General features: G+C 41.6%; 1 protein-coding gene across 5 annotated transcripts in view; it reads left to right on the top strand.

Annotated features, from left to right (window-relative positions):
* Positions 1 to 9,721, top strand: part of SRRM1 (serine and arginine repetitive matrix 1) — a 15,331-nt gene extending 5,610 nt beyond the window's left edge. Inside the window, exons 5-18 of one of the 5 annotated variants that reach the window (XM_072355323.1) lie at positions 1 to 23; positions 423 to 623; positions 1,104 to 1,307; positions 1,815 to 1,916; positions 3,342 to 3,613; positions 3,760 to 3,840; positions 4,186 to 4,272; positions 4,899 to 5,043; positions 5,562 to 5,603; positions 6,030 to 6,134; positions 6,472 to 6,933; positions 7,839 to 8,025; positions 8,322 to 8,516; positions 8,719 to 9,721. The exon at positions 1 to 23 is cut by the window's left edge and continues 90 nt beyond it. In XM_072355323.1, the coding sequence (XP_072211424.1) occupies positions 1 to 23; positions 423 to 623; positions 1,104 to 1,307; positions 1,815 to 1,916; positions 3,342 to 3,613; positions 3,760 to 3,840; positions 4,186 to 4,272; positions 4,899 to 5,043; positions 5,562 to 5,603; positions 6,030 to 6,134; positions 6,472 to 6,933; positions 7,839 to 8,025; positions 8,322 to 8,516; positions 8,719 to 8,823 (2,211 nt within the window). In that variant the 3' untranslated portion in view covers positions 8,824 to 9,721. Of the gene's footprint in view, positions 24 to 422; positions 624 to 1,103; positions 1,308 to 1,796; positions 1,917 to 3,341; positions 3,614 to 3,759; positions 3,841 to 4,185; positions 4,273 to 4,898; positions 5,044 to 5,561; positions 5,604 to 6,029; positions 6,135 to 6,471; positions 6,934 to 7,838; positions 8,026 to 8,321; positions 8,517 to 8,718 lie in introns of all 5 variants that reach the window. The other 4 variants (XM_072355322.1, XM_072355321.1, XM_072355325.1 and 1 more) reach the window with 4 other exon arrangements.
* Positions 9,722 to 10,147: the final 426 nt, after the last annotated feature.

Genomic DNA, 10,147 nt, shown 5'->3' with positions numbered 1-10,147 from the left:
GACAGATCCAGGAGTCCAAGAAGGTAATAAAAATACATGAGCAGTGTATGTCTAGCAGTACTGTAGACTGCAACAAAGAGTGCTTGGTGAAGTTCATTGAAGTCTGTAAATACTCCCCTTAGCTATTTCAGCAGCCTGATTTGACTTCTTGCAATTATTGATTAGCATTTAGACATTGACAGAGGTACTATTTACACTAGTAACTGCTTTCAGTGGTTCATCTGTTCCAGGCTTTGTCTTACTTTTTGAAGTCTGTGATATTAATTTGGCTGGAAATTGCTAGCAGAAATTCTAAGTCCTTCTACATGTGTTGTAGATGAGTACTGAGAATCAACTCGATTCAGAAAAGCTTCTAGGTCCTGTAAATCACTGGTTTTATTATTATGTATGTTGTTTCACTGTATACTGCTTCTTTTTCCCAGACGCAAATCCAGGTCTCCTTCTCCCAGGAGGAGATCATCACCTGTCAGGCGGGAGCGGAAGCGCAGCCATTCTCGCTCCCCTCATCACAGAACCAAGAGCCGCAGTGCTACGCCTGCACCAGAAAAGAAGGAGGCAACTCCTGAGCCAGAACCCTCTGTGAAACCAAAGGAGACTGTTGTTCAAGAGGCGACTTCCAACAGGTGGGTGCGATAACTGTAGGGAAAGGTACATTGATTCTTAAAGAATGGGAATGATCTTAATGCATGTTAATGCAAGATTATTCCTCCAAGCTGGACTACAGGCAATGTCTACTTCTCCCTGTTCCCCTAAAATGACAAGAGTATTTGTCTAAGGGGTTTCTTTTTTCTTGTATAGAATTCTAAGAGCAGAATCCTAAGCTGCCACTGTTGTTTCATTACACTGGGTGTCCTTTCTGCTTCTGACAATGTCATCTTGTTTTCCAGCAAGCTAATGCACAGCCTTGGTGTTACTCTTACTTGCCTTCTGAATCATTGTACCATATTCTAATTCTTTACATGGTTGTAGAGTGGGATCTTTAACATGACAGAAGATGGACAAGGGGATGTTCTATGCTGGGGAATATGGTTTCAGCTTCTAAACTGCTACTCCTGTGGCTACAGTTTGTATGTGTTTGTAAATTAAGTCTTTCTTTTTAATAGTGATATCCCAAAAGCTCCTAAGTCTGAACCTCCTGTACCAGAGACAAAAGAAATTTCACCAGAACGTAATTCAAAGAAGGAGAGAGAGAAGGAGAAAGAGAAGACTCGTCAGAGATCTCCAACTCGCTCTAAATCAAGGTCAAGGTCTCGATCACGTTCTCCATCTCATTCTCGACCAAGAAGGCGTCACAGATCACGGTCAAGGTAGGGCTTCAGTTTATCTTGATGGCAGAGGTTGAGAACTGAATGTTTTCTTCTGGAGCTGCCATTTAATGCCTTACTCTCAGTTAAGGTAATTGTGGTTTTAGTGATGTTGAGCTGTGAACGTTTTGGGCCAGATGAGAATGATGTATTCAATGAGTAAAGATCTTGGCAAGCTGTTGTTTTCATGTCAGTCCGTGAGAAAGAGAGTAATGTTGACTAGGGAGGGAATGGTGCGCTCACTGGGACCTTTTGGGTCTGATAATGATGACTTTGCAAATTCCTACCCCTCCTCTTTACTTTTTGTCCCCCTCTTCACTCCTTAGAAGGTGTTTGTAAACTTAAAACCACTGATTGTGGCTGAATACAGCACTTGGCATCGCAGTTTATGCAGTTGGAGCAAAAGCAACCTCACTCAGTGCCCAGAGGACGGTGTTCCTCAAGTCTGAAAATTAGATGGTTGCTTTTCATTGGAATTTCTGATTGTGACAGGTCTTACTCCCCTAGAAGGCGACCAAGCCCCAGACGACGGCCGTCTCCGAGGAGGAGAACTCCTCCAAGGCGAATGCCTCCCCCACCCAGGCACAGGAGAAGCAGATCACCAGTGAGGCGGTAAGGTTTCCCTTTTCTTCTTTTTTTTTTTCAGTTAATTTTGGTGAATGAGGTTTATCAGAACTGTCTCTTATCTTTTCTCAGCGCTGCCAGTAATGTATTATTTGAATGATGTAGAAACTACCATGTCATGTTTTGTAAGTATTTTGGGGCCAGCTGGTAGCTGTCCACCTTCCAAAACATGGCAGCTTCAGACCTTGAATTGGCTGTGGATAGCTCCCACCTTAGGCGGATGAGGCATCCTTTGGCTGTTTTTATTTCCTCTTAGAGGGAAATGTTAGAACAAGCCCTGGATTGTACTTGTGGGGATTTTTTTAATTATGACTCACTGTTCCATTACATAAAGTTGAGGTAAAAAATTAAGCTTTGACTTGAAATGTATTTCTTCATGTTCTTCTGATTTTAAAAATAAGAACTCTTTAGGGTCTGCTCTTTAGTATTGAAGGTTATATTTCTGATCCATGAGCAGTTATTATGGTAGGAAAGTTCTGAGTTGCATTGCAGAGAATTATGTATTCAGGGCAGTGTCAAAACAGGGATTTCTTTGTAGGGATAGGATAAATTCCTGTCCTCTTCATAGGAAGAGAACTGCAGCGATGCTTCCTGTGTACAAGGATCCTTCCTTTTAAGAAGGAGCAGTTCTTCCTTTTTTTAAGCAAGTGATAAGTGCTTTCTTTTTGACTTTGTAAAGATGTTCATTTTGCACAGTTATTGCAAAAACTGTGGGAAGTATCGAGTGCGTATCTTGCAGGATGTACAAGAGCTCCCTTTCAGCAAGTGTTTGTCTCACTCAAGGTAGGGTTTCTTTTTTCCAGGTTCTCAGGAATTCTGCAGCCAAAGGTGGATTCTGCAGGTACACAGTTGCAACAGAACTTGCCACAAATTTTGCCGCAGAATTCTAGAGGCCCAATCTATTTAGAGTTACAAAGGAAAGATGAAAAACTAAAACATAAGGATGAATATGCAGGTTCAGAATTGTTGTCTGAAGTTTTTGCCTCCCGGTGTAAAAACCTCTCAGCATATTTGCACACTAAACTCTGAAATAGATCAGTTTTGAAAGGTGATTAAATCACGTGTGCTAACATGGAGAATCCTCTTAACCATCCAAAAGTTAGGGAGCCCAAAGAAAACTAATTGCTCCCAGGAGAAAAGCTTAGTTGTAGCCTGTAGATTGACAGAAAGCCAGTAAAGGTAACACTAACCATCTTTTATTATTTTTATTTTTTACTTGCTGTAGTTTAAAAATAATGGAAAGATTTGATTTGTAGAAGAGATTAAGAACCAGTGCTGGAGGCTGTTCGCCGTGTTTTGGAAGTGCTGCTGTATGTGGCTCTGTATATGTGCTTGCAGACAAATTCAGTTCTGTGTTCATGCTCAAACGTTTCCTAGGCCAGATCAGTGTCTAATACTACATTTGATTTACAGGAGAAGACGGTCATCAGCATCTCTATCTGGCAGTAGCTCTTCCTCCTCCTCCTCACGTTCCCGATCTCCACCAAAGAAACCACCTAAAAGAACTGTATCCAGTCCTCCTCGTAAAACACGTAGGCTGTCTCCTTCTGCCAGTCCTCCGAGGCGAAGGCACAGACCATCCCCACCACCAAGTCCACCTCCCAAACCACGCAGATCTCCAACACCTCAGCAGTCAAATCGTGCAAGGAAAAGCCGTGGTTCTGTTTCACCTGGCAGGGCGTCAGGTAAGAAATGAGTTTCTTATAGCAGCTTTGTCTCTGTGTTTCCGTTGCCTCAAAGACGACATCTGCAGCTTGTTTGAGCAGAAAAATAAGCATGGATTTAAAAAAATAAATAAATAAACGAAGCAACTTATTTGGTTTTCTTTTAGCACCCAAGCATAAGAGTACTGAAAAAAGAGAATCTCCTTCACCAGCACCAAAACCAAGGAAAGCTGAGCTGTCTGAGTCAGGTATGGTTCTCGCTTGTCAACACTGCCTTTGGGGTTTTTGGTCTAAGATGGGTAGCAATGACAGGTGTTTGTAAAGTGCTGAGTGCTGTTGATAAGCTGGCATTGAAATAAGGTTTTCAGAAGCATAAAATGGTTGTTGATACTGTCTCAGATCTTCCACGTGAGCTTACCTGGAAAAAGCTCAGCCATAATGTACTCAAGACTCAATGCTATCTTCAGATATTCTTATTTAAATTAAAAGGAACAAAGCATGCTTGATTGACTATCAGTTGACATTACTTCTGCCTGAATAAGACAAAATTCATTTTCAATTTGAATATTCTATCTGTGTCTGTATCTTTTCAGAAGAAGATAAGGGAGGTAAAATGGCTGCAGCAGATTCTGTGCAACAGAGACGTCAGTACAGAAGGCAAAATCAACAGTCGTCTTCTGGTATGGATAACCTGCATTTCCTAAACCTGGGTTAATGCTCCTGCAGGAGTTAATTATCACTCAGTCCAAATGTTGATTTTAAAATGATTTTGCTGTATGCAGTGCTATTACAAACTTAACTGTATATTTATCCACCCATAATGGAGTAACTTTAATTATTGTTCATGCTGCTTTCATTAAGTAAGGCTTAATTCTTAGACATTGTGGTACATCTCCTGTTAGGCATCTTTGAAAGCTGCACTTTTAAACTCTTTCCATCACACACAAATGTTGTTTCCCATCACTTCCTTAGTCTCTTCTTGCAGTGGGTTATTTCCTAGTGTTGTGGTCTTCTGACTTAGTGTAGGTTTCTGTGCACGTAATGTTTTTTTGCGTAACAGATCATTTTAAAAATGACCTGGCTAGTTCATCTTCAGATGTAGAGTTGTTTTCTGCAGGTGTTGTTATCCAGCTCTGATGGTTTTATCAACTACAAATTAACATTGGTTCTTAACTGCTTCTACACAGAGGCTTCTTGTTCAGCGGGAGTAGAGGATTAGTAATTTAAACAGCATTATAATCATATCAGTGTATCTGCAACGGTCATAAGAGTTGTTTTCCAGAGGGTAATTCTTCTCCATTTATAGATTCTGGCTCCTCATCTTCATCTGAGGAGGAAAGACCGAAGAGATCCAATGTGAAGAATGGGGAAGTTGGTCGCCGCCGCCGCCATTCCCATTCACGCAGTCCATCTCCATCCCCACGAAAAAGACAGAAGGAACCTTCCCCTCGGTAACAGCTTCTTTCTATGAGCACAGCTCCTCTTTTTGCTTTGATAGCTGTTGAGTTCATGTGTAGATCTGTCAGCAGTTACCCGAAAGAACTAAGCTGTGTCCTTTGCAAGCAGATAGTCTTTCTTTCTCCAAAGTAACTTAAAGAAGAAAACCAAGATTTCGGTCCTGGTTATACTGCTGGCTTCCTCTTTAGTCTTTGTGATTTGAAATGTAATACTTTAAAGCCCCTACTGTGAACTAAGATTGTACAAAGTCAATGTAATTCTCTTAAAACTGGCAACCGTTGATATCACTGAGGTAAAGTGGATTTTCAATCCAGGCTGCTTTTTGTTATCTATCCTTGAAGCATCTAGCACTGCATGTCACGTGAGGGATGTCTGGTTAGATTCCAAGATAGTATTCTCTTTATTTGCTGAGAATTAATCTGAATTCATTGGAATGTGTTCATTTCTGCATCAAATATTGGGCAGTTAGATTTTTTTTGTCTTTGTTTTGTTTTCCTTCCACTGCTGTCAGGATGCAGATAGAAAAGAGGTGGCAATCACCAGTGATGAAAAGGTTGGTTAGAAATTCATCTCTTTAACAGGATTTAGATATTGAAAGTCATTTAGGTTCTTCTTTTGTCACGGATAAAGTAATCCTTTCCTTTGAATTTGCACACTCACAGAACCAACATGCTTCATGATCCTTGGAGTCCCTTCCAACCCAAGACAGTCTGTGATTCAGGCTGCTGCTGGCGGTGTCCAACTGTAGCAGGACAAAAACATTGAGTTCCTTCCACACTGTACACCTAGCATTCATATCACTGTGTTGAGAAAGGTGTTTGTTAGCTGCTCTGGCTCATTAGGGGATCTCCCTTTATATCCCCTCATTAGCGGTTCTAGTAGAATAAAAAGCGCACAAGCGAGATAATATTACATAATGGAATGAGAAGAATAAACTCAACAGTTGCAACTTTTCTGAGTAATCCCTTTATTTCTGCAGTAGGAGGAGGAGGAGCCCATCTCCCCCACCTGCCCGGCGAAGGCGCTCTCCTTCCCCACCCCCACCTCCCAGGCGAAGGCGCTCGCCCTCATTGCCCCGCCGAAGGTACCGTGTTCTGGTTTTGGTCATTTTGGGTTTGTTGACTTCCAGCTGTGAGCCATACAGGAAATGTGGTGCTGTAGGAAACCCATTCGTTGATGCACAGCTTGCTGAGGGGGATGTAGTTTTGCTGTTTAGATTTTCTGAGGTAGTCGCATGGTCTGCTTATGGTTTGATTGCTGTGTCAGGTGCTGAATATCAAACTCTCCCAAGAAGCTTGCTGTTGAGTGAAGTAATAACTAAGTTGAGAGGAACATTTGTGTAATTCTTTTAGCCATACTGAATGACACTTGTAACTGATTGACTTGCCTGTATGGTACCTAAACATTTATTTTCTTTGTAGGTCTCCATCACCGCCCCCACGCAGACGCTCACCCTCTCCACGGAGGTATTCCCCTCCGATACAGAGGCGATATTCTCCTTCTCCACCTCCAAAGAGAAGAACAGCTTCTCCTCCTCCTCCACCCAAACGACGAGCTTCGCCTTCTCCGCAGTCAAAACGCAGAGTCTCCCATTCACCACCACCAAAACAAAGGAGCTCTCCAGCTGCTAAGAGGCGCTCACCATCCATATCTTCCAAGCACCGGAAGGGTTCTCCTCCCAGTAGGTCCAATCGGGAAACACGTTCTCCACCACAAAACAAAAGGCATTCACCTTCACCAAGGCCTAGAGCTTCTCATACCTCTTCAAGCCCACCACCGCTGCGAAGGGGAGCGTCAGCATCGCCCCAGAGAAGACAGTCTCCATCTCCAAGCACTAGACCCATCAGGAGGGTGTCGAGAACACCTGAACCGAAGAAGACAAAGTAAAAAAAATCCATCTGATTTGTTGTTGGTTTTTTAAATGATACAATAAAAGTAGCTAGGGGATCACATGAGCGATGGCTCCCATGTATCTTGAGGTTGCTCCAGTGGTCCATCCTCAGCTTCCACTTTTGTACTGCTGAATCCTGAGAGGATTTTCCTGACCTTTATTTCAATAGGTGCTTTTAATCTGAGGTGCAGCACAGGGAAAAGCATCAGAGAGGCTGTAGAGTCTTCTTGTAGCACAGCAAAGCACTGGGAGCAAGCAGACCAAAACTTAGAAATTTTGTTCCCACTGTTGCTTAAAGTGAAATGAACTTTGTCTTATTTTAAAGCTAACTGCAGAAGGAAGCTCCTGCTTTTTATCAGTCATAAATAATTTCCTACCTGGTTGCACAAGATGTAAAAGTGCTTAATGTTAGCAGTTGTCTGTAGTGGGATTGCTGCTTTTGTGAACAGGTTGTCAGAAGCACGGTGTGCTCCCTTAATAACCTTCAGGGAAAAAAATTGTAGCTGAACATTTGCACTCTTAACTGGATGGTGAAATAGCTTTGCTATTCTCTTGAGGTTTTAATAAGTTATAAATTAATCATATCAGGAAAAAAGGGAGCAATTACTCCTGACCAACAGTAGTCTTATTACTTAACAAGCTATCATATTGCAGTATCCTTTTGCATTACAGATGCACACTGATGTAAGATCATTTTGCCCTTTGTGATATGTGCCAGCACAGTAACTATATTCTATATTTTATTTAAGTGACTGCTTAACCAGGTTATAAACACAGTACTGTAATACTGTGATACTGTAATACATCCATTCATTTGACTTGTGAAACTTCTATTCCTTTGTTTCATCTCTTACATCTCTAATGCTAGAATCTAAGTGTAGCTTTTCTGTTTCCAAGGGCTTCCACCCCAAGTCCAAGATCTGCCAGACGAGTGTCTTCATCACGGTCTGCATCGGGATCACCTGAGCCAGCTCCAAAAAAGCACCAAGGGCCCCCATCTCCTGCTCGGTCTCGTTCCCCTTCTGCTAACTGGTCACCTGCAAAAAAGGCTAAAAGTCCAACTCAGAGCCCATCACCTGCAAGGGTATTTGTTTGGTTTTTTTGGGGTTACATAGTGTTATTTCCATAGAGACACTCAGTTGCTGGACTGAGTAACCCTGGGGGAGACTTTCCATAGTTATAGAATTAAATATTTGTAATATCAAGCTCAGCACTTCTGAGACTGAGGGAAGTGCCTTTGTGTACTCCCCTGGTTCTGAAGGCAGCTGTGTTTCCCTCAATGTTAGGAGTTGCATGGCCCATCTGAATTGCCTGCTGTGGCTGTGTGTTTCTTTTCCCAGAGTTAAGAATGTGTTATATCTGTTGAATTGTTTATTGCAGAATTCAGATCAAGAAGGGGGTGGAAAAAAGAAGAAGAAAAAGAAGGATAAGAAGCATAAAAAGGATAAAAAGCACAAGAAACACAAAAAGCATAAGAAGGAAAAGGCTGCAGTGGCTGCAGCAGCTGCTGCTGTAGCTGCAGCGGATACCACCTCAGCACAGGAAGAGCAGGAAGCAGAGACAGAACCCAAAAAGGTATGAGTTTGGTTCCTATGATTTAGTGTTTCAGAGCCCGGTGTAAGGAAATAGATGTGAGTGCCCGCAGTGCTCTTGATAACAAATAGCAATCCTATTTCAGAAACACGGAGTGGTTTTAATTGATGCTTTACATTACTTGGGCTGCAGCTCTCCAGCTCAGCTTCCAGTTTGTGAAGAAATGCTTTCTCTTTGTTTCAAGGAGACAGAAAGCGAACCAGAGGACAACCTTGATGATCTAGAAAAGCACCTGCGAGAGAAGGCGCTGAGGTCCATGAGGAAGGCACAGGTGTCCCCCCCATCTTAGGTCGAATCCTTTGATATAATGTACATTTTATTTGGTTTGTACTCAGAATTCAATTTCAAATTGCTAAATGTGTTTGAGCTTTAGAATATAACATTTGTTGTAATAATTGCTAGGTTGAGGTTCACCATGTACAAAGGGCATGGATTTACATTGCAAAAGGTGTCCACAGTGTACTAGTGACATTCTTTCATTGACAGTCAACATAATTTCCTTTAGAGCGAGACTTCTTAGAAGCAGTAGGGGTTTGTTTTGAAGGTTTTTGACATGACCATCAGCTCTCTGGTTTCTCTGAAATTCAACAGAGCCTTTTAGAATGATTTGTGGGGGTCTCATTTGACTTCTTTTGTATCCACTCACATTACGCTACTAACCTTTGTGGTTTGTAAGCCTGCCCAGAAGTAAAACCACTGCAGAATTACCAAGGAAGTACATATATTTTAATGCTTTCTACTGTTGCCTGTACAGTCTCCATTAAAGCAAATCAAGAATAGCAATTTAGAGTGGTACATAAATGAAAGCATGTTGTTTACCAGGACACTGTGGGTTTATATTGATGTAACATGTTGATTTGGAACACTGGAATTTCATTTGTATTTTTGTTCTGTTTATTATTTTTTTTTATTTTAAAGGGCAGTTTCCATGATCAGCAATCCCAGAACAATTCCTTCAGTTCCATCAATTCTGTTTGTGAGATGTCGTTGCCCCATTCATAAATCTTGTCTCGTTAGGGTTCCTCTGAATGGTGTGAGCCACTTTCAGAGATGTGGTCTTTGGAAGTGGGAGGAACCTGACCTTTGGATATTGTCATGTTTTCACTGTTTCGTTTTTGTTTTTGTTTTTTTAACTAAAGCTATATAAAGCTTGTGGATTAAACAAAATAAATTTCTAAATTTAAAGAGACCTTGCTTATTTTTATATGAACGCTTGGCTAAGCAGCTTTCTTTTGTGCAGGGTTAACGAATACACAGATAAGGAATTATCTAAGGAATCCTGGTGCCTGGGAGGTTGTTGCTGTCCATTCATTTAACTTCAAGCCCTGGTTCAGAAACCAAATCAGTTCTAGAGTCTGAGGCTGCTCTGGAAGGAGGGCTGCAGCCTGGTTTGAAAACCAGTCCTACTTCTTGGTGTGCACAATTAAATGTAGATATCTAATTAGTCTTTTTATCTGACATGGTGTGGGATCTTTGAGTGAAGCTGATGTTCTGCAGGTGCCTAATGGCAGGGCTGTTTTCAAAGCTGCTTCTTTCTGCATTTCCTCATACGCAGCATCTTTATTTTCTTAGCCCAAGTGTATATTGAATGCTGGAGTGCTTATAAACACAGT

The sequence above is a fragment of the Excalfactoria chinensis genome, chromosome 22, assembly GCF_039878825.1.
Source record: "Excalfactoria chinensis isolate bCotChi1 chromosome 22, bCotChi1.hap2, whole genome shotgun sequence".
NCBI lineage: Eukaryota > Metazoa > Chordata > Aves > Galliformes > Phasianidae > Excalfactoria > Excalfactoria chinensis.
Note: the sequence above shows the minus strand (reverse complement) of the source record. Positions and strands in the feature narration are given on the sequence as shown.